This window comes from Mustela nigripes, chromosome 2 (assembly GCF_022355385.1).
Source record: "Mustela nigripes isolate SB6536 chromosome 2, MUSNIG.SB6536, whole genome shotgun sequence".
In the NCBI taxonomy this organism is placed as follows: Eukaryota; Metazoa; Chordata; class Mammalia; order Carnivora; family Mustelidae; genus Mustela; species Mustela nigripes.
Genome location: NC_081558.1, coordinates 66,732,573 through 66,756,600, shown reverse-complemented (window position 1 = coordinate 66,756,600; position 24,028 = coordinate 66,732,573). Strand labels below are relative to the sequence as shown.

The following is a 24,028-nucleotide window of genomic DNA, read 5'->3' as shown; positions in this document are numbered from 1 at the left end:
ATGGAGCAGCGGGTAGAGCTAGAGGTTTTGGTCCATAGGTATCTACAGGTCACAGCCACCATCTCTGATAGGCAGGGCAGAGCGTGTGAGGATTCCAAGGAAAAGTGTGCTGCCAGAGCCTGGATATATCTGGAACACTTCTAAAGGCCTAGTGCTCTGGCTTTGCACAGGCAGAGCCACGCCCTGCTCAGAGGATTAGAACACCTGCTGGATTCTTTCCCTTTCAGAGTCCAACATGGTGTCTTGCTCAGGAAGGTGCCAAAACAGGTTTTCAGGAAAATTAAATAAAAACACCAGCTTATCAAACAACAACAGTAGCTTGTGTTTTCATCCACAGAAAACTTTTATTTCTTTTTTTAAAAGATCTTATTTATCTGAGAGAGAAAGAGAGAATGAGCAGGGGGAGAGATAGAGGGAGAGGGAGAAGCTGACTCCCCGCTGAGCAGGGAGCCCAAAACAGGGTTCAATACCAGGACCCGGGATCATGACCTGAGTCAAAGGCAGCTGCTTAACTAACTGTGCCACCCAGGCGTCCCAACAGAAAACTTTTAAACTATAAATCCCAGACTGGCAAAGTGTTGACAAAAGATCAAGTTGGATGATGGGCATACTATACAGTTCATTATACCATCATCTCTAATGTACACTTTACATTTTCCAGAATAAGTTTTTAAAATATACACGACTTTCTATAATTCTCATTAAAATAGGGCTCTTCCAAGCATGGATGAATATAAACACAGAGTTAATACTAAGTGGGGATAAGTGGGGGAGATGGGAATGGGTGCTCTGCTTTGGGTGTTTCTCTGCACATCTCTGAGATGCTCACTTTGCTGTAACAAGCCTATAAGTCTTTTCATAAGAAAGTGCTAATTGATCACTTAGACTGAAAAAGAGTGCTCTTCATAAGCAAAACACTGTCTAGGAGAAAACTGTCCCCTTGTCATTAGAACGCAGCCAAATAAATAGTTGCTGGGGACCCATCGTGAGCTTGGTGTGTCTCATGTGAAAGCATGTTCCTAGATTATATAAAATAAGACTTGGGGTGTGTGGGTGGCTTGGTCGTTTGGGCATCTGACTCTTGATTTCGGCTCAGGTCATGATCTTGGGGTGGTAGGATAGACCCCATATCAGGCTCTGTGCTGACCATGGAGTCTGCTTAGGATTCTCTCTCCCTCTGCCTCACCCCCCACCCCAGCTCACTCTCTACACCCCACCCCACCCCTCACCAAAAAGAATAAGACTACTCTTCTCTATGCTCAATAATCCTTTACCTAGTACCAGGATTACAGTGGCAAATAAAATATCCCTGCCTCTGCACGGGAAAGGACACCTGCTGAAGACACACCTCACCCTCCTGTTGATCTAAGGAACGTCCCAACCAAGGGACATTTCAGGATATCTCATCGCATCCTTAGATGAGGTTCAGGCTGTCATACTAGCAGGTTCACTACTGAAAGGGGCAAGTTCCCCTACTCACAAAGCTCTGCTGTAAATGACAGCTACAGGGTCTTCTCAGGAATAATCCTGATGAGCAAAGTTAAATACAAACACACACACATATAGAAGAAAATTTTTTTCTTTCTTTTCTTTTTTTTGTCCCTTTTCTAACCTTCAGCAGGAGGCACATCTTTCAGTCCTGAAGAGGATAGGAAAGGAGATAAAAAGGCAGGTGGCTATTGCAAGAAGAGGAAACTCAACAAAGAACATAATAGCCACAGTGGGGAAAGAGGGCTGTGGAAGCCAAGGTCATTGGTCCCTTGACAGCATATCCCTGAGTCCCCGAGGATACCTATCCCTGAACGGGAAGGATCCTCCTGTGCTTGCCACCGCAAGGTTCCTACCACTCAGACAACATCAGTTATGGGGAGAGGAGGAAGGGGCAAAAAGAAAGACTCTGAAGTCTCAACTCTGACGAACTTTCTCTTATATTTGTCTCCCTTCGACTCCTTGGAATGTTCTGATAGATTAACTCGAATTTCAGGCCCAAGAAGGACAGAGTGGAATAAAACTCAGTCTGGAAGGGAAGGCTGATGATAGGGAGGAGATAAGGTCATGTGCTAGTGTACAAATACCCTAAGAACTCTACACATATCAGCTCACAAGGTTAGAACAATTATCTCCAATTTACAGATGAGGAAACTGAGGCACGGAGAAGCTAGGAAGTGATGAAGCGGAAACATAAACCGAGGTGGTCTGGCCCCAGGGACTGTGCCCTGAATCACCAGGTCTTGCTGGCTGGCTTTCTGTGCAAAGCACGGCACCAGGGCTGTCAACACAACCTTGATGAATTCTCTCAACAACCAGTGGTAAGTGTTGTTACCCCCGTTTTTTACAGATGGGGAAGCTGAGTCTCAGGAGAATTAAGGACCTTGCCTAAGAGCTGGTAGAAGATAATTACTTACATTTATAATAAGCAAACTGCAAGTAATGATACATGGTGGCCACAAATTTCTCCACTGGGTAGCCTCCTATAACGGGTGTGAGGTTCTTTTCACACTGTAGTTTGCATTCCAGGACCTCTACGTAATGATCTGAAAGAAGCCACACAAATTCTCAGAGCAGCACATTCATCAGCCTCTCAGTATTCCTGCTGCCCCACTCGGTGATCCAGGTAAAAGGTAAAGATGATACGGGGAAAATACTTGCAACACTTATGATGAAAGGGCTAAAATCCTCAATACATAAACTTCCCTAAAACAGTAAGAAAAAGGACAAACACCCAATATAAAATGGCCAAAGGATGTTCACAGAAAAGAAATCATAAAAATGGCAAAGACACATTGTGAAAAGATAAACCTCATTTGTCATGAAGAAACACAATCCCACCTAAAATATTTTAAATTGCTAAATTTGCAAATAACAACAAAAATCCCGTTTTGTTGAAGTAGGATTGACACACATGTTACGTTAGTTTCAGGTATACAACATAGTGATTCAACAAATCTATGTATTTTGTTGTGTTCCCCATAAGTGTAGCTACTGCCTGTCATTTAAATGGGCAAACTTTTAAAAATTCGGTAACACCCAGTGTTAGGGAGAAGATGGTGAAATTTATACTCTCCTATTCTGTCGGTAGAAGCAAAATATGAACACATTTTTTGGAGAGCCATTTGGCAAAATGCATCAAAGGTTAAAATGCACATATCTGTTGGCCCAGCAGTCTACTTCTTCTTTTTTTTTTTTTTTAATTTCTTTTCAGCGTAACAGAATTCATTGTTTATGCACCACACCCAGGGCTCCATGCAATACATGCCTTCCATAATACCCACCACCTGGCTCCCCCAACCTCCCATCCCCAACCCCTTCAAAACCCTCAGATTGTTTTTCAGAGTCCATAGTCTCTCATGGTTCACCTCCCCTTCCAATTTCCCCCAACTCCCTTCTCCTCTCTAACTCCCCTTGTCCTCCATGCTATTTGTTATGCTCCACAAATAAGTGAAACCATATGATAATTGACTCTCTCTGCTTGACTGATTTCACTCAGCCTAATCTCTTCCAGTCCCGTCCATGTTGCTACAAAAGTTGGGTATTCATCCTTGCCCAGCAGTCTACTTCTAGGAAAGTTTCTTTAGACACAGCCACATAAAAGCACTGTTGCAACAAGCAGACCTGGAAATAACCTGACTGCCAATCAACAGGTGATTAATCAAATATGGTACATACAAATAGTAGGAATCTAAAAAGCCATTAAAAGAGAATAGGTAGACCTAAATATAATAATAGAGAAAGACATCAAAGACTACATTTCCCAACCTCCCCTGCAGTTGGGTTGGTGCCCTATGATTAGTTGTGCCAATAAAATGTGGATCGCAACAACTAATGAAAACTACTTCCACTGCTTTCAGGACTGATCACTAAAATCCTCCCACATGAACCACGGCCCCTCCCTTTCCTCCGTTTGTGCAGCTACCGGCAAAAGATCCAGGATGATGGTACACATTTTGTTGGCCAGACTGTAGATGACAGGTACTCTCACACATTTTTGCTAGGAAACAACATGGTAACTATAAAATACTAAATAATTTACAAAGACATTTTCTCTTTGAACTACCAATCCAACTTATGTTGACTCTGAAAACACACCTCCACACTTAGCCAAAAAAAAAAAAGGCCTAAAGTTCTCCACTGAAGTATTACATGTAATAGTAGAAGATTGGCACAAACCAAATGTCCATCAGAGAGTTGAATAAACTGTGGTGCCTCATTCCTCCCACCCCTCAGTGGAGTAGTCAGCAACAACAAAAAGAATGACTCTCTCTATGTGCTAGCCAGGATATATTGCTAAGTGAAAAAAACAAAGAACAGAACAGTGTATAAAGTATAGTACCTATTCAGTGTGAGAAAAGCAAACCAAAAAATACAGAGAAATAGATGTACATATATACAAACTTTATAGAGAAAAAAGAAATCAGGCAAGAATCCTCAATGTCTGCTCATTTGCTATGTGTATGGTCATAAGGGAGGGGATGAATACAATTTGATGAACAGCAAATTGTCCTCATGATGAAGTATTTTTTTCCCAAATTATTGATTAGTATCAAAAGGAAATATAGTATTGCTGAGAAGCTGGGTACTGGAAACATTTTAACCAAATGCTTAAAAATCAACGTCACCAGTAAGGGGCAAACAGGTACCATGCACATCTGAATGGGATACCCCGAGAAGCATACTTCTGTAATGTTCCAGCCCAATGTGTACAACCTGAATATAACAGGAACTCATACTGAGGAATATTCTATAAAGTGACTGGCCCATGTTCTTACCCATTTTTTTAAAGATTTGACTTATTTATTTGACAGAGAGAGCACAAACAAGGGGAGCGGCAGTAGAGTGAGAGGGAGAAGCAGGCTCACTGCAGAGTAGGGAGTCCAGTGTGGGGCTCAATCCCAGAACCCCAGGAGAAGGACCTGAGCCGAGGGCAGATGCTTAACCGACTGAGCCACCCAGCCACTCCTAGCCTATATTCTTAAAAAAATATGAATGGCATAAAAAAATATGAATGGCATAAAAACAAAGGCCAAGGAACTGTTCCAGATTAAAGAACACTAAAGAAAAATGACAAATAAATAGGAAACATGATATTGGATTGGACTGTACCAGGAAAGAAAAAGTTGCTAGAGGGCATTTATGGAATAAGGGGCAAAACTGGAATATAAACTATGGATCAGATAAAAGTATTGTCTCAATATTAAGTTGCCTGAATTTAATAACTGCATTGTGGATTTATACAGAATATTGTTATTCTTAGGAAATTTACTGAAGTATTATGGGGTAAAGGGTCATGATGTATGCAACATATTCTCAAGTGGTTCTGTAATAAAAATAATTACATACACAAATCCAGAGAGAATGATGAAGTAAATGTAGCACAGTGTGAAAAATTGGTGAATCTGGATAAATAGCTTATGAGAGTTCTTTGTACTACTCTTGCTACTTCTTTATAGGTTTAGATTACTTAAAAATAAAAAATCAAAATAAAACTGAAAATAAAAAAATTATTTTAAAATAAAATACAAAAATTTTAAACAAAAATATTCTCAATTATCCATCTATCTACATATAAAGATATAGAGATATATCTTTGGTAGATCAAAGATAAACTGATCTTTGCTTATTTTTGTAGGGAAAAAAAAAACCTTATAGGGGTATAAGCTGGAAGGTAATAAAAATGGTTACCTTTGAGGTGAGTGGAATGGGTAGAAGAGATGTGGATAGAAGCAAGACTTCCTAATAACTGTCTGTATCTCCTTCCTCCCCTTCAGCCTAGGAAATAATAACTCCACTACTAGTAGCCCGAGGGTACCATTTTCCCCCTTTGGGGTTCACTTTCACCCACATTTCTTTTTTTTTTTTTTTTTAATTTTATTTATTTATTTGACAGAGAGAGATCACAAGCAGGCAGAGAGGCAGACAGAGAGAGAGAAGGAAGCAGGCTCCCCGCTGAGCAGAGAGCCCGATGCGGGGCTCGATCCCAGGACCCTGAGATCATGACCCGAGCCGAAGGCAGAGGCTTTAACCCACTGAGCCACCCAGGCGCCCCTTCACCCACATTTCTATGAACAAATCCATATTGAGGTATCCTTATGTATGTCCGCCATCTATCTCCAGTCAGGACCTTGACTATACAGAAGGAGACTTATTTTTTACAGTGTATCCTTCTGTGGTTTTTCACAGTTTATACTATGTGCATATATGTTACCTATTCTAAAAATATAATAAGGTCCCAGATTAAGTATAATTTAGGTGAGGTGAGAGGATTTCACTGAGGTAAGACTCTAGTCAAGACTGCCTGGGTTCAAATCCCAGCCCTTCCCCAGAGAACAATAAGCACAGTACTTAACCTCTCTAGGCCTCAGCTTTCCCAGCTATAAAATGGGGAGAATGCTAGTACCTTTCTCATAGGGTTGCAAACTCAAAATAATACCCATAAAGAGCATAGAACAGGGTCTGGCATCTAGTTAGAACATAAAGTCACTTTTTCTAGCAATTGTCTATAGTCAAAACATGGTAACTTCAAGGAAGCACTCTTTCCGTACCTCTCCTTCAGTCTGAGTGTAGGGAGTACTTCCTGACATTATAGGCATGAAGGGATGCGGGAAGGAACACGAGAACTGAGCACCAACTAGGAAGCCGTCTTCTGCCCCCACCTCCACAAAAAAAGAAAATCAACCCTGAGCCTGATCAAGCCTCACCATCCAGCTTCCAAGTTATAAGAAATACAGGGAATAGAGAACCAAGGGGGTATAGTCAGCAAAATCCAGACTGTGGGAATCTCTCAGGGGCCAATGATCTCGTTTTTCAATAACCAAGGGGAGAAAATAGATGTGGAGGAAAAACCTACTGATGATTTAAAAGGCAACCAATTTGCTACAATATTTTTGAGGCTGGAGGACATTATGCTAAGTGAAATAAGCCAGTCGCAAAAGGGCAAATGCTATAGGATTCTACTTCTCCAGGGTACCTGGAGTAGTCTCATTCACAGAGACAGAAAGCGGAGTGGTGGCTGTCAGGGAAGGAGGGGAGCTGCTGTGGAATGGATACGGGACATCCATTTGGGAAGATGAAATGATGGGAGGCTAAGATGGACAGCGGTGGTAGGGGCACGTGAGCGCGCATATATTATACACCACTGGAATGCACCCTTAAGGGTGTCTAAACTAGTAACGTTTTATATAATGTGAGTCATGAATTGCTCTCAGACCAATTTTTATTTTTTCAAAAGCCTGCAGGGGATCTGTAACCGGGCAGGGCTGATCTGCGGGACCCCCTTTCCAAGCCTGTGCTTGACTGAACATTGTACTCAGGGATTTTTTTCAGAACCCCTGCTAAATCAAAGGCTGGACATGTGGGTTACATATTACTTCCCCAGCCACCATTCATACTGAAGCTCAACAGCTCCTCAGAGGGACACCTGGTTGGCTCAGTCAGTTAAGGGTCTGCCTTCAGCTCAGGTCATGATCCCGGGGTGCCAGGATCAAGTCCCACATTGGGCTCCTTGCTCAACGGAGAGCCTGCTTCTCCCTCTGCCTCTGTCTACCACTCAGCCTACTTGTGCTCTCTCTCTCTCTTTCAGATAAATAGATAAAAATCTTTAAAAAAAAAAGGGGGGGGTCCTCGGAGTCCCTCCTGTGTGCCAGGAAGGCACGCAGATGCCACAAGACAGCTGTCCTATTTACATGTGGAATATGGCCTGCCACCAACCTGCGATGGAAAGATAGAAATCCTTGAAGTCCTTGATCTCCCTGGAGCCCTCGCAGGCAGCGAGACACTCGTAAAAGGCTTTGAAGAAATCGGGAAGGGCCAGCTCCATGTCTGTGACGGATGTCCTCCAGTTCTCGCCATTGTAGGCCCGCACAGCCCGGATGAACAGGCTCTGGAAAGCAAGGAGAGGGGGTGAAGCTCCCAAACATGAAGGTGCTGGGCCGTCCAACCGAGAGCAGTCAGACCATCGTGGAGCTCCACTCTCATTAGTCCCCAAAAAACCACGCTGACCCTAAATTGAATAGGAAGCCGCCCAGGAACTGACTTATATCTAGCTTTTCTACCCTACGTGCAATGGTACGCTTCTTATTTGATTCAAAAAGTAGGAGGTGCTTGATAATAAAATCAAATTCAAGTCAAGAAAAACTATAGTAACAGAAATTAGGGCACTGGCTGCCAAAGGTCAGGGGTTGGGACAAAGGTGTGATAGGAAAGGGGCCTGAGGGAACATTTTAGGGGAGATGAAAATATTCTGTGATGTGACTGTGATGGTAGTCACACACTCGCATACCTTTACCAAAACTCATTGAATTATACACTTAAAATTAGTCAATAAATTTTAAATAAGTTCTACGTCAATAAAGCTGGTTTTTACAATTGAAACACAGAAGAGATATATACGCTTGACAGCGGGCGGCAGACACCCTTCCCTCAACAGTTAAGTATAAAATAGGAATGCCAAGCCTTAGTACTAATTCCTGGAGAGGGCAGGCATGTGCCAGATGGTGGAATGTCAAGACACTTCTGCTAATTGCTGACTGGACCAGATAAAAGATGAATAACTGGGCTGAGGAAGCCGCTGGGTCTCACAAGAAATGAGTAAAGATCTCAGGTACATGCACGACCCGGCTCACCTGGGGGGTCCTGTGGAAATAAGCACGCATGCTCCACCTGGAGTTCTTGTTCAGCTGCTCCAGGATGGAGGTGTCTAAGGACCACCCCTCGGACCTGAACCCCAAGCATCACGTGTCAGATAGAGAGGCTGATCTCCCTAACCTCCTGAGCATGCAGCATCCCCCGGAAATAAGGCAGGCAGAGAACCGAACCGCATGCCCAGAGGCTGGGAAAACAAGCAGCAAGTCCAGGCAGCTGGCTCTGCAGGAACCGCTGGGCGGCAGCAAGAAGCAAACCACACCTGGAGACGGAAGCCCTGGGCACACAGTCGGGCAGCCCCAGCCCACCCGGCAGGACTCCGAAGAGGGAGAGAATGGTCTAGCCCACCTGCAGTTAGACGCAGTGCACTGACCACGAGCTCTCAGCTCTGCTCCCCAAGCCCAGTGAAGACCACAGTGAAAAAGGTTCAAAGGCAGAAATCCTTTTCACTGAGAATGAAAAAGGGGCCAGCAATAGACAGGACATTTCAACAACTTTTGCAAGGACCGAAAGCCAAATTATCACAGAGGAGGGTCTGGGGGAGAAGTGATCCCCCCACCCGCCCCCACCATGCACTACACTACGTCATACACCTGTCGGCATTTGCAGGCACTAGTAACCACAGAGACTGGTGCTAGGCACAGAAGAGAAAGCAGGGCCAAAAGTCTGAACAGCATTGTTAGAACCCCAGGTTTCCTTGAACACCCACCTGTCCACCCAAGGGATCATACCTCCCAAAGGCGCTCCTCACCAGAGAATGGAGATTTATTCTAGAGACTCCATCTATAAGGGCTGGAGGGTCAGGGATCAGGCATAGCAGAGTGGGGGTTGAGGCATGAGGCTAAGAACCAAGAAGTAGATAGTCTCTGACTCAGCTGTGAGGCCCCCACCGCTCTCCCCAGACTGGCTCTCAGATATGGGTAGACAAGCATGGTATTTCACGAGTCCTACAAGAGCTTGGAGAATGCTTCCCTAGAAAACTGATCAAGGCTCTGTACTCTGGGGGCGCCTGGGTGGCTCAATGGGTTAAGCCTCTGCCTTCAGCTCAGGTCATGGTCTCAGGGTCCTGGGGTCGAGCCCCGCATCGGGCTCTCTGCTCGGCAGGGAGCTTGCTTCCCCCTCTCTCTCTGCCTGCCTCTCTGCCTGCTTGTGATCTCTCTCTCTCTCTATGTCAAATAAATAAGTAAAAAATTAAAAAAAAAAGACTCTGTACTCTGTATGTGAGGGTCACCACCAATGACAATGTGAGCTTGCAGTCTGGGTGCATGACAGGTGACCCTAAAGTTAGTCCTTGGCTGGGATCTATCAGCTCCTCATGGATACTTCCAACATATCCCTCTGGTTTTGTTTTTTTTTTTTTTAAGATTTTATTTATTTATTTGACAGACAGAGATCACAAGTAGGCAGAGAGGCAGGCAGAGAGAGAGAGGAGGAAGCAGGCTCCCTGCTGAGCAGAGAGCCCAATGTGGGGCTCGATCCCAGGACTCTGGGATTATGACCCGAGCTGAAGGCAGAGGCTTTAACCCACTGAGCCACCCAGGCACCCCGCATATCCCTCTGTTTTTTAACCATGCCCTAAGCCTTCCCAGGTACCCATGCCCCTGGCTACCAAACTCAGTAGGTGTGAACAGTAAGTGCTCAAAGGAGTTAGATGCTTCCTCATTCATTCCCATCAGACTCCCCTTCACAGATGCATAGATTTCAGTACCCTCTAATCTGTCAAGTCAGTCCTCCAAGACCCTCGATTCCCTTTCCACCTCAGTACATATGTGTGTGTGTGTGTGTGTGTGTGTGTGTAAAAAGATGTGTCTTCTAGTTTCATCAGAAATGGAGACTTACGCTCCTGTTTCTTGTGTTTCTGGTCATTTTTGGATGATATCCAAGATATGTGTATATTCCTCTATCTTAAAACTAAATGATCCAATGACCTTCTTAAAAAACAAACAAACAAACAAACAAAAACAAACAAACAAAAAACCCTCCCTCCTTACAGAGGGAGATAGAGTAGGAGTGGAAGGGTGCATAAAGGGAGAGGGAGAATCCCAACCAGACTCCCCATTGAGAGAGAAGTCTGACCTGGGGCTCAATCGCATAACCTTGAGATCATGACCTAAGCAGAAATCAAGAGTCAGACACTTAACTGAGCCACCTAGGTGCCCCCAAATGACCTTATTTCTAAAATACAGCATTTAAAGGAAATGTGTCTTTAAGTGCCTCATAGAATGTAAAATCTCATTCTCAAATGGGTCAACTGTGCTAAAAAGTCAATCATTTCCATTGTCATAAAACTCAACAACGCCACCAAAAATCATTAGAGGTCCTGGGATGTCAATAGCTATTCATCAAGACCCGCTTCTGCAGCCACTCACACTGCAACTGGCTGGCAGTATAAAAACCCAAATATACCTCGTATGACTTCGTTTCCAAGTCCTTAATGTAGTCCTCGGCATCGGGCAAGCTCTTGTAATACGCCATATTTCTCTTCATCATTTCGTCATCAGGGTGCTTCAGTAGAAAGGTGTGAGCGGCAGCAATGGCTTTTGGAAGATTATTCGCCTGAGTACAACAAAGAAAGGGGAGATCTGCTCAATGGAGGATGGGCAGTGATTTTTGCAAAACCTTCAAGTAACTCTGTGTTTCAACACGATGCTTCCAGATGAGGGTTCCGTGACTTCCATGGCCCATCAAGACTTGCACTCTCTTGCCCTCTAGCTTCCAGTGGGGTTCACCAGTGAGGAGCCCCAGTGGAAGCCTGAAGGAAGGCAAGAGGGTAAAGTTGCGTTACTTATCTCCTCGCTCCCTCCCTTCAGTCATCTTGGGCCACTACTGGCCCTTATCTGAAGGTCACAGCTCTTCTCGAGGTGGCCCTCTCCCTCCTTCCTGCTTCCTGGAACCGTCCTCTCCTGAGCCTTTTTTGGCCCTGGGGTGGGGGGTCACCTCCCACCATTACTAGCCTTTGTAAATAACCACTTTTCAACATTCCTCCAATTACCCAGTGGGACTACATCACAACTTTTCTGCTGGAAAAAATATACTAATATTTTCCAACATATAAATATATTGGAAATATATATAATATATAAATATACATAATATATAAATATATAAAAGTATATAAATATAAGTATATAGAAAATATATAAATATATAATCAAATATATATAAATATGTATAAATGTATCATATATAATATATAAATATACAAATTTACATTTATATATTTATATATAAATTATTTATTCACTTCAACTTGGGCCCTGCCCTCTGGAACATGGAGCTACATCTTGGCAGCTAAGCCTCCGACAGAAACCCAGGCAAGTTTTGGAGAAAGGGACTACCCTCCCAGGTGCTCTAGAGAAACAAGCCACCTACATGAGAGGACCCCAGCCACCTATCAAATGAGCCACTCCTAAATCGGCCTCAGTGTGTAGCAGGAGCAGACAGCTTTGTCTCCCACACCAGCCTACAGACTGTAGGTGCCTGGGGTGGGTGGGGGGGGTGTATATGCATACCTCCAATCATGTCCTCCTCCACCCCATACACCGAGATTGACAAGAAAAACATCGTTAAGGCAACAGTGACACCACCTCAAATCACTTCTTCAGTGACTTTCTGTTGAAGCAGCTAAGATCCTGGCTTCCTAATAAAATCTCGAACCTTTCCTGTCTTTTGGGAGATCTCAAAATACCAAGACAGATGGTATTTCACTGACTTCTAAGTAAGTGATTATATCAAGTTCTGTTAAAGGTTTTAAAGAATAGCTGTGACCATCCTGATGTTTGAGGCCACCATCATGAAGGAGAAAACCTTTGCCTTCCGGTCACATTAAGTAAAATACTCTTCCCCTCCTCCCTATATCACTTGTTTCAAATTCATCTGTAGATGAATCAGCTTCTACTAGTCTCCACTTTTAAAAATAAAACATTTCCCCCTTGATTATATGACTCAAATTTGGTTCAGACTGTATCTGGCAAAAACTAGGCAAAAAAAAGAGAATTAAAGGAGTTATTTTTGTTAAAACATAGTCCTTTAAGAGCCAGCCATCATTTTTCAATGTCCTGGAGCTTTATTAATCTTATCCCCCGGTTTTATTTTAAACTATTTTTTTATTGCCAGGACAAACATTAACAAAAGTGATACTTTATATAAAGATATGAACACAGAAATAACTCAGCTTTTCACCTACTTGGGGTTTTGTGCTATTGTACTGTTCTTATGAATGCAACCTAAGGTGGCTCTGTTTCAGAAATATGAAAAACAGATCTTGCAATCCAAAGACTCAAAGCAAAAAGAAAAAAAGAAAAAAAGAAAAAAGAAAGAAACAAAGACTCAAAGCAAAGTTTCAAACAAAACAAAACAACTTCTACCTCCAGAGTCTGGAATGCGCCCTGAATCTATTTTTGTAGTCATGAAAATGACTACAATATATTCCCTTAAAAATCATTTTCAATTAGCTAAAGTAGAAACTGGACTTTGAGAGGGCTTTCTTGGCAAAAACTGGTAACGACCCGCGAAGTTAAAGTCGCTTTATCCAGTTAGGGCATTCAGCCCATTCTTAAAACTTGAGGGTCCGCAGAGAAAGGACTCCAAGGATCAAGAACTGCCATTTGTGGCTATTTTTAGCCAGCAATCACAGAGTTTAAGTAGCCACAGAGGAGTATGACAACTGTGTTAAATTCCAGATCAAAGGGCCGAGAGCGCCAACCTTGATGAGTCACAGCGCACTGTTCTGCTCCTCCAGGCCGGTGTGTGCTCCCGACAAGCCCTGGCCCTGGCCAGGCCTCAACTTCCTTATCTTTAAAAGGAACTAGTCGGCACCTCAGGTCCTCTTCCCCTCTGTTACTGAAAGTCGCCACTTATTTGAGAAAAGGGGGTTTTAACGGTATGCACAGAAATGAGGAGTCTGTCTTTCAAATAACAGGTAACATTTATCAGGCACTGCTGGGTGGTTGACGCTCTGTGTACGTATTCTCTGCCCCCAGAATAACCCTTCTAGATAAGCATTTTCATCTCTATCTAAGATGAAGAAGGGGGGACAGGATCTGGAGGCGTCCTTTGAACGCTGGGTGGGAGCAGGCTGCACGGGGGAAGGCGGTGCGAGGCCACCCCAGGCGGAGGGGCGGGGCCAGGCCTGGGGGCGGTGCAGGGGCCGGGCCTGGGCCTGGGGGCGGGGCCGGACGGGCAGACTTGCCTTGAAGTAGGCGAACTGCAGGAACTTGTAGGGTTCACGGCGCTGGAAGTCGGCCAGCACTTCGCGGCTGGGCTGGGACTGGCGGAAGGCTGGCAGGCCCTGCTTGCAGCGCTTGAGGCAGTGCGCGCGGCGCAGCAGGCCCCCGAATAGGCGCAGCTCGGGGTAGTGGGCGAGGCCGGCGGCGGGCTCGGGCTGGGGCACCGCGCTGCAGTTGCGGTGGCAGAAGGCCTCGCTGTCGCGGAGCAGGCGGTGCAGCCGCAGGCTGATCTCCAAGTAGCCCACGCTCTCCGCCCAGTGCTCGCCGCTGTATTGATCCAGCGCGTGCCGATAGGCCGACTCCAGCGGCATCAGCTCGTCCCGCGGGAAGCTGCGGAAGCTGTAGCGCTCGTACTGGGCGCGCCCGCAGCGCAGCACACAGCCCGCGCACAGCAGCGCCAGCAGCGAGGCGGCCGCCCGGCTCCCCCACTCCATCGCGCCCGGCGGAAGGAAGGAAGGAGGGAAGGACGGAAGGGGACGAGAAGGCAAGGAAGGCGGAGGACTGCGCTACGCGGCGAGCCCCAAGCTTGGGAGGCGGGGATACCAGCCTCCGGCCCGCCCCGTCCTGCCGGCCGTCCCCACCCAGCGGGGGGTCCGGGAGAAGCTCCCGGCTCCGGGAGGGTGCCGAGGGGGTGCTGCGCTGCCCTCTGGTTCTGCACGGTCTAGCCCGAGCTCCCGGGCTCCACTGTTCATTTGTTTGGAGCTGGCAGTCTGCAAGCGAGGCGCGGCGCTAACGATCACAGCACAGCTTAAACTTTCTCATCACTTTGAAGACTCGTGAAAGCACAGATTTCTAGGCGGTGCTCTCGGAGTTTTTGACTCAGCAAGTCTGAGGTGAGGGTCTGAGGATTTGCATTTCTAACCGGCACCCTGGTGAGGCTGCTGCTGAGGGTCCAAGGCCTGCACTTTGATAACACTGCCAACGACCTTACATTTCAGTGAGAGAGGAAGAAAAAATAGAATTAATAAGGATGTCAGTGGCACTTTGTAAGCTGTTTAGCTGATCAAGTTGAAGATGAGTCTGCGATTTTACCCTTCAGAATATGATCAAGAAACTGTATGTGTGCCTCAAAAGATACAGATGGAGTGTTAAAACAGAGCTGTTATTTTCCTAGTTCTTTATACTTTTATTTCCAAATAATTTGCAGAAAAGTTGCAAGGATAGTACAACAACTCCTATGTATCCACGATCCACATTCACAAATAGCTAATATTATGCCAGTTCCTTTCTTTATATTTTTTTCTGAATCATTTGCGAGGAGGTTGCGTATATTAAGCCCATGTGACCCTTAATCTTTCAGTTTGTAGGTCCTAAAAACAAAACTAGACAATGATCAAATCCAGGAAATTTCATGTTAATAGAAGAATTTAATCTAAATTCCCTATTCCAGTTTTGTCAACTATCCTAATAATGTCTTCTATGTACATTTTCCACCCCTCTGGACAGGATGCTGTCCAGGGTCATATATTGTATCAATTTGTCTCCTCAATGTAGTGGCCTCTAATCTTTTAGCGTTTCTGTTCTTCAGGTTTTCTCATTATGCCATTGACATTTTTCAAGAATACAGTTCAAAACAATGCGAGCCACTATACAACTAGTAGAATGGCCAAAATCCAAAATACTGAAAACGCCAAATGCTGACAAGGATGTGGAGCAAGAGGAACTCTTATTCACTGCTAGTGAGAATGCAAAATGGTGCAGCCACTCTGAAAGACAGTTTGACAGTCTTACCAAACTCAACATACTCTTTCCATACCATCCAACAATCAATTGCACTTGTTAGTATCTATTGAAATGAGTGCAAAATTTATGTCCACACAAAGACCTGCACAGAAATGTTGAAGGAGCTTTATTCATAACCACCAAGACTTATGGGCGCCTGGGTGGCTCAGTGGGTTAAGCCGCTGCCCTCGGCTCAGGTCATGATCTCAGGATCCTGGGATCGAGTCCCGCATCGGGCTCTCTGCTCAGCGGGGAGCCTGTTTCGTCCTCTCTCTCTCTGCCTGCCTCTCTGCCTACTTGTGATCTCTCTCTGTCAAATAAATAAATAAATAAAATCTTAATAAAAAAAAAAAGACTTGGAAGCAAACAAGATGTCCTTCAGTAAGTGAATGGATAAAGAAACTGTATAATTTATCCAGAAATGGAACATTATTCAGCACTAACAAGAAATTAGCTATCCTACCATAAACAGACATCGAGGAAACGTAAACGCATTTTACTAAGTGAAAGAAGCCAATATGAAAAGGCTACATACTCTATGATTCCAACTGTATGATCTTCTGGAAAAGGTAAAACTATGACGGTGGGCGCTCAAAGGGTCGGTGATTGCCAGGCACTGGGGGGACACAGGGATTAATAGGCACAGCACAGATGACTTTTAGGGTAGAGAAACTATAATGGTGGATGTGTGTTATCATACATTTGTCAAAACTCATGCAAAGTACACCGCCAGGAGTGAGCCCTAATGTAAGCTGTGGACTTTGGGTGATGATGTGTTAATGCAGCTTCACTGATTGTGACAAATGTGCTGTTCTGGTGCAGAATTTTGATATTGGGGAAGGCTGTGCATATGCGGTGGCAGGGGTGTTGGGGGAGGTCCTCAAAAAACGTGACTGCCTGTTAGCCTGTGAGTTGAACACAGAAGGTGACTCACTCACTCACTCCCTTGTCTTGCCTCTTCTGCTCCAAGGACACAGCCTTGAGATAGTGAGGTGGTTGGTGTTGAGAATACCTCTACAGTATACTTGACTAAGCCCATGTTAGACCTCTTTATAAACTTAAGACATGGCAGGCAAGTGTGGAGATCCAACGAGGCTGCCCAAGACAAGCCCTTGTATGTAAGTTCCCTTTGCCGTTAAAACTGCTGCCCACTAGTGGAGAGGCCTGCTTCTTTCTTCCATCTCTCCCTGCCCCATCCCCTTGCATTCAGTGTCAGATTTCACTCAAGAAGATCCCCAGAGGGTTGTGAACCAAGGGGGGATTGGGCAGCATATGGAAAATCTCCATACCTTCTACTCCATCTTGCTGCAGATCGAAAACTGCTCTAAAAATAAAGTCTATTTTTAAAAAGAATACAGGCCAGTTATTTTATAAAAGGTCTTTCACTGGTGTTTCTCTGATGTTTCCTCAGGATTAGATACATACTAAGTGCTTTTGACTTGAACACCACAGAAGCAATATTGTCACATGGAAGGAACACAATGTCTGCCTTTATCAGCGATGTGAATTTTGATTACTTTGCTGGGGTTGCGTCCATTTTTCCACTTCATTTTTTTTTATAAGTAATAAGTGTTTTTGGTAAGATACAGCAGCTAGCAGAAAACAGAAATAACCTATCCAATAAACAGAAGAGTAGATTTTTTTTCAAGTATGTGCCCATAGAAGAATATTTTATAGCAGGAGAATATGAAGGAATCAGAGTTACACCATTCAATTAAACAATCTCTGACAAACAAACGCAAAGTGATTCCATTTGTCTAGAATTTAAAAATATGCTGACGTACACAAAATATTCTTTAGGAATGCAAAGAATATAGTCTGGTTCATACAGACACACAGAGAAAGGAACCGTAAACCAAACCTTTGGAAAGTGGTTTCCCGTAAGGTGGAAGGAAGGGCATGGAATTGGGAGAGAGTCCCATGGGGATGAGGGGATGGGAATGACTATGAGGATGCCCACTGTATTGTTTTTTTATGCCATATACTTTTTAAGATATTATTTTACAGTTACTTGTTATTTGAAAAAAAATTGTGAACTATCCCTTCTGAGTGGAGAGAAGGAGGCTGTGGAGAAAGCTGAGCTGGGAGTGGAGTTTGCCGGGTCCCTTGGGGGCTGCCTCCCATTAAGTCCAATGGATGCTGTGACGTCTACTGAAACATTGTTTGGTCCTGGTTGGTCACCATCGAGGAGTCATTTCTTGTTACGCTTGCCTAATCCCCTCCAAGTCCGGCAGCTCTATGCCAGACCACTCTGCTTTGACAGTGGGGTTTGGGAAGTCTTTGGGAGCCACTTGGATCCCAGGCTACTCCCACATATTGCAAGCCAACCCACCAGCCCCAAAGAAGATAACTCTAGGGGAGGAGCCACAAAGGGTATGAAAGACTGAAAAAAGGCCACCTGGGGCTTGAGTATGAAGAGTTGGGGGAAGGGAGTGTGGAACAGTAAAGGTTCAGTGCACTGCCCTTGAGGAGTGAGATTGTGTGTGGGCAGGTGGAGGTGGAGGGAACAGTTGCTTCCCATAATAATTCAACACAACTTGTAGAAGGTAAATGAAACTGGACAGTTTTGTGTGGCTGACCACAGCTTATGGGCCTGTTCAGCCTCAACAGACCTATGTCTCACAGTGTCTCCTCATTAAGAGCCAATGTTCCCCAATGTGGCTTTAAATGACAAATTCTCTTTTGTATCATGAATTTATTCATTCTTTCAAAGCACCGTTCAGCATCTACTCTATAGCAGGTCCTGCCCTTGGTGCTGGAATGCAAAGTTGAATCATAGATACATCCTTGACCATGAAGAACTTCAAGTTGAGTAGAGATAAGACATCTATTGTTTTTTATTTGTTACACAAACCTGTAGTGAACTATTGCATGCCAGGTACCTATTAGAGAAACGATTAGCAACTTTTCCCTCAGAGAACTCAAAGGCTGGAGAAGACAGAGAAGTAAGTCTTCAATGACCCTCCCGTTAGAGCTGGAGTGGAGATATGGACAGAGTGCTGTGTGGGCCCTGAAGAGGGCCCGGTAACCATCTCAAACTGTTCTGGCTGCTATAACAATAAATGCCACAGAATGGGTGGCTTATAAACACGGGAATTTATTTCTCACAATTCTGGGTGTTGAGTAGTTCAACATTAAGGTGCTAGCAGATTCGGTTCTGGTGAGAGCCCACTTTCTGGTTTGTGGATGGCCATCAGCTCACTGCGTCCTCACATGGTGCAAGGAGCCAGGGAGCTCTCTGAAGTCTCTTCTGTAAGGGCTCTGTTCTCGTGATCTAATCATGCAAATGACCCGAGAGTCTCCATCTGCCAATACCATCACATGATGGAATATCTTCCAACACAGGACTTTGGTGGGTGGGAACATCGACGTTCAGTCTATGGCACTAATCTAGTCTATAGCAGGCAGCCTAGGGCTCAGGAGACGGGTGGTTGGTGAATCTCTGGTGTCACTTAGATGGGTTTGATACAGCAGTTATAATAGATCGTGATCACATAACCACTGATATTCTCTGACCTAGGAATTACAAATGAAATACCTCATGGGGATGTTCAGTTATATCAAAAGTGAAGTGCACCAGATATATGGAGATTGTTGCCTACTAGAGGGGCCAGCCCTGCCTAAAGAATGTCCCAATGCCGGGCACCTGCGTGACTCAGTCGGTTAAGCGTCTGTCTTTGGCTTGGGTCGTGATCCCAGAGTCCTGGGATTGAGCCCCGCATCAGGCTCCCTGCTCAGTGGAGAGCCTGCTTCTCTCTCTTCTTCTGCGTGCCACTCTTCCTACTTGTGCTCTCTCTCTCTGTCAAATAAATAAATAAAATCTAAAAAAAAAAAAAGTCCCAATGCATATCTCTGACTACTGTTACCCTGAAGGGGCCCAAGGATCTGGTGCCATGAGACCTTCTGATCTTTGAAGAGAAACTGGAAATCCAGATTACACAAATTCTCCTGATTAAAGGTTGACAGCTCTAGCAATAATACAAAATGTAAGACACTTTATAGACCAGCCATTCTGGCCATTGCTGGTTGCAACCTTTAACTGAGCTAGCAAATGACTCTGATCTTTCAGAGAAATGAAACACAGCCACAGATCAGAAACAGTGGGTTGACTCCTCAGGCCCCTGGAGAAGAAACAACAGGCTTAGAGCATACAGGAGAGGGAAAGAAACACCCCAAAAAGTGCAGCTGAGACATCATGGGGAAGCAGATGCTGTTGACAGTAAGGCGACAGAAAGAGGATAGGAGAATGGAGTGTCTAAAACAAAGTCATCAAAATAAATAAATTAAATTAAATTTTAAAAGTCATCAATTTTCCCCCTGAAGTCAGGTCTCACTTGGGACATTTTGTTTCTAGACATCTCTAACTCCCAAAAGGAGGATAAGGGACATGGGGACATGGGAGAGGGGGATATGGGGACAAGGATATCCTAACACTTATGACTGCCATATAGCATGATCCAGTTCCTGATACACAGTTGCTGACTTTTATTGGAACCGTGGACAAACTGTTGGCCAATTATTTCACAATTTTATCTTTTTATTGTTTCATAACCATACCCACCAGCTGGTTGCACAATCCAGCCCCAGGATACAAGTCTCAGGACTTTCTATGTCAGAAAACTTAAAGACATGGGAAAGATAAGGATTTGCTGCAAATTAGAAATATTTACATCTGTAGGCTGGAAACTTTATTTTTTTATTTTTTAAATAACTTTGTATTTTGACATAGAATTTAAATAACTTTGTATTTTGACATAGAATTCCTATACCTAATTCATTCATTTGACATAGAATCCCTATCCCTAATTCATCAATAGTTAACATTTTGCCTTATTTGTTCCATAATTTGCTATTTGCTCTCTCATCATGGACATGTAAAGTATACATTATGTATAACATATAATTATATATATAAATAGATACACATTATTATTACCATTTGAGACTAAGTTATGTATCTTTACCCCTAAACGTTTCAGTGTATTTCCTAAGAACATAGCCATTATCAAAATTAGGAATTTTAAATATTTATATAATATTATTATTTTAATCCATAGTCTATATTCAACTTTGGTTAATTGTGTCAATAATGTCTTGTTTAGTGCTTCTCCACCGAGACCATGCATTGTACTTAGGTGTCATGTCTTTTCAGTGGAGGCTTTGTTTTTTCCTTGCCTTTAGCACATATCGTTTAATACTCCTAAAAGCTATTCCAAATTATAAGTATTATATTTATTATTATTTTTTAAAGATTTTATTTATTTATTTGACAAAGACAGAAAGAGCACAAGCAGGGGGAGCTGCAGACAGAGGGAGAAGCAGGCTCCCTGCTAAGCAGGGGGTCTGATGCAGGGCTGGATCCCAGGATCCTGAGATCATGACCTGAGCCAAAGGCAGACACTTAATTGACTGAGCTACACAAGTGCCCCCCAAATTACAAGAATTTTAATAGAATTTTCTAAATATTAGAAAAGTAGGGGCATCTGGGTGGCTTTGTGGGTTAAAGCCTCTGCCTTCGGCTCAGGTCATGATCCCCGGGTCCTGGGATCAATACCCCAGCAAACTCTATGTGCACACTTGGACAGGAACTGAAAAATAAAGTATAGGCAGAAGCCTGTCTTTGTAAAAATAAGTCATGCTCTAACGTCAGCCAGTATGACTTTTTAGAGCCTCCATTTCCTTCTAGCTCTGTGGTGAGTCATTTAACTCGTCTGTGCCTCAGTTTTCTCTTCCGTGAAATGTGGATAATAGTATGCAACTTGGATTATGAGGCAGAAGTGAAACGCTGATGACAAAGCATTCAGCTCCACTACAACACAAAGGCAAGTTCTCAAATCTCAGAGACAAACTACAATCCATACTCTTTGAGCAAGTTTTTATTGTAAAGTGCCAGATAAAAAATATTTTAGGTTTTGTGGGCCTTGAGGTCTGTGTATCAATGACTCCTCTCTGCCAGTACACAAAAGCAGTTACACACAAAGCGCGGAGGATGGGAAGTGGCTGTGTTCGAATACAATTTTATTTGTGGACACTGACATTAGAATCTCATGTTGTTTTTGAAGGTCACAAAATACCATTCTTCTTTTGATTTTTTCCTCCAACCATTTAAAAATATAAACTTAATTCTGAACAAACAGGCCATACAAAAATAGGCAGCAGGCCAGATCTGGGTGGCTGGTCTTTGTCAACCCCGTGCCTCAATTCAGTTAAGAATGCCTGCTGTACATTATCACTTTGGATCTATTAGCTGGGAAAGTGGGAAAAACTGGATCTGCCATGTGATAAGGATTTTAAAAAATCTTTAACTTCATTTTGCAATAACTCAGACTTAGAAAAAAGTTGGAAAAAAAAAAAGCAGTCCAAAGAATTCCTGCTGAGTCCCCAAATGTCAACATTTTACTGTATTTGTTTTATTGTTTTGCATGTACCTAACTACTCATTTTTTTCCTGAACTGTTTGAGAGTTGTAAAGGTGATGCCCTTTTGTTTCCTAAAAACAAAGACACCCTCTTATGTAACCATAGGGCGAGTAACCAAATCAATAAATTAATACAAAAGTATTATTTAATCTTCAGACTTTGTACCCTTATCAAACTCAAGAAATTAACTTACAGGCCTAATTCTGACTCCATCAACTGTCCCACTAACATTCTGTATGTGCCAAATGTCTTCCAGTCATCACTCTGCTAACTTTCCCAACTATCCAGTGAGTTTGATATTGTTTTACAAATGAAGTAAAATGATTTACCAATTTACCATTGAAGGAACTAAAGGCTTGGAGAAGTTAACTAAGGTACTCACAGTCACACAGATATTAAGTGGCATAGCTGGAATTTTAATTCAGGTGTGTCAGCTTCCAAAGCCCTTGCTTTTCCGTACCGGATAAGGGTTGCAGAGTTTGAAAAGGACTTCACCATACAAGGGGAAGCAGTTGGTGTTTTAGGCTGAGAAGAACCTGAGAAGGGAGGGCCAGCGACTATTTCTCAGTTTCTCAAGGAAATGCCCAGTGGGAAAAGAAAAAGGTATGAACAAATGGAACTTCAGCTATTTTGTTGCATAGTAGAAAAGGTTTTTGACACTTTTTAAAGTAAAATATAACTTTTTAATTTATTTTAAAAATACAGAAAGTGACACAAAATACATGACTTAATGAGTTATATTATGGAGAAAACCCTTGTAACCACCAGTTGGAGAAACAAAACTCTCTTGCCTCCCAACCCCCCGAAGCTGCCCTGCATGGGCTGAATCCCAATCTCATCTCACCACCCATAAGTAACCACTATTTTTGACTTTTATAGTCATTTCTCCCAGCATTTAAAGACCAAATTGAGTTTGTTTTTTTTTTTTAAGGATCCACACGTTGTACAAAATAGTGTTAAAGGAAAAATTATTCTGACACTTGTTAAAATGTAAGGAAGACTTCTTTCAGAATGTTGTAATGGAAGGAGCAGCTGGGTGGTTCAGTGTGAAGCGTCTGGGTTTGGCTCAGGTCATGATCTCAGGGTAATGAGATCTGGGATGGAGCCACGAGTCAGGCTCCCTGCTCAGCCGGGAATCTGCTTCTCCCTCTGCCCCTCGAACATGCGTGCTTTCTCTCTCATAAATAAATAAAACCTTTAAAAAAAAAAAAAAAAGATGCTGTAATAGGGGAGAGAGATAGGTTTCCTTTTTTTTTTTTTTTTTTAAGGTTTCAATTTTAAGTAGAGCAAAGATAAGGACAGCTGGGGATTTATAGCTGGTCAGCAGAGTAAGGGGGTTGTGGGTAGAAAATTACAACAGAAAATTCTTGCTAAGGGCAGGTCAAGGACTTAGAAGTCAAAGTTAGGGGATGAGGAACTTGATCCAGTATCAAGAGTCGGGGAATTTTCCCTAAACTGACTTAGCAGGATTCTTTGCTAAGACCAGACAATGCAGGCCAGGCAAGGACAGGAGGAGCCTAACTAAAGTTTAGCTCAGGAGAGAATCAGTTAATAGCATAATTTAACCTTACATTTTATTTTTCAAAATAAGGAATTAACAAAATAAAATATTTAAAAGAAATGAATTTTGTGCTCTCAGTTATAACTAATAAAGCTGGAAAAATTAAATATATATATATATTTAAAAGTTTTATATATATACATGTATATAGAAAGCAAAATAGAACTAACTTATGATCCAGCAACTGCATTCCTGGGTATGTACGAATGTACTCAAGAATACAAGAACACTGATTCAAAGGGATACATGCACCCTTATGTTTGCACAGCATTATTTACAATCCAAGATGTGGAAACAGCCCAATGTCCATCAATTCATAAAGAAGAGGTCGTATTTATAAATATATATATATATATATATATATTTATGAATACTATTCAGCCATAGTAAAGAATGAAATCTTGCCATTTGCAAAGACATGGATGAAGCTAGAAAGTATAATGGTAAGCAAAATAAGTCAGA

The 24,028-nt window shown here is 43.2% G+C and overlaps 1 protein-coding gene across 2 annotated transcripts in view; it reads right to left on the bottom strand.

Moving 5' to 3' along the window:
• Nucleotides 1–14,597, bottom strand: part of CRTAP (cartilage associated protein) — a 25,075-nt gene extending 10,478 nt beyond the window's left edge. The window contains exons 1-4 of one of the 2 annotated variants that reach the window (XM_059390631.1): nt 13,829–14,582; nt 11,044–11,193; nt 7,705–7,876; nt 2,406–2,534 (exon numbers count right to left, since the gene is read on the bottom strand). In XM_059390631.1, the coding sequence (XP_059246614.1) occupies nt 2,406–2,534; nt 7,705–7,876; nt 11,044–11,193; nt 13,829–14,299 (922 nt within the window). In that variant the 5' untranslated portion in view covers nt 14,300–14,582. Of the gene's footprint in view, nt 1–2,405; nt 2,535–7,704; nt 7,877–11,043; nt 11,194–13,828 lie in introns of both variants that reach the window. The other variant, XM_059390632.1, reaches the window with a different exon arrangement.
• Between the last annotated feature and the right edge of the window lie 9,431 nt (nt 14,598–24,028).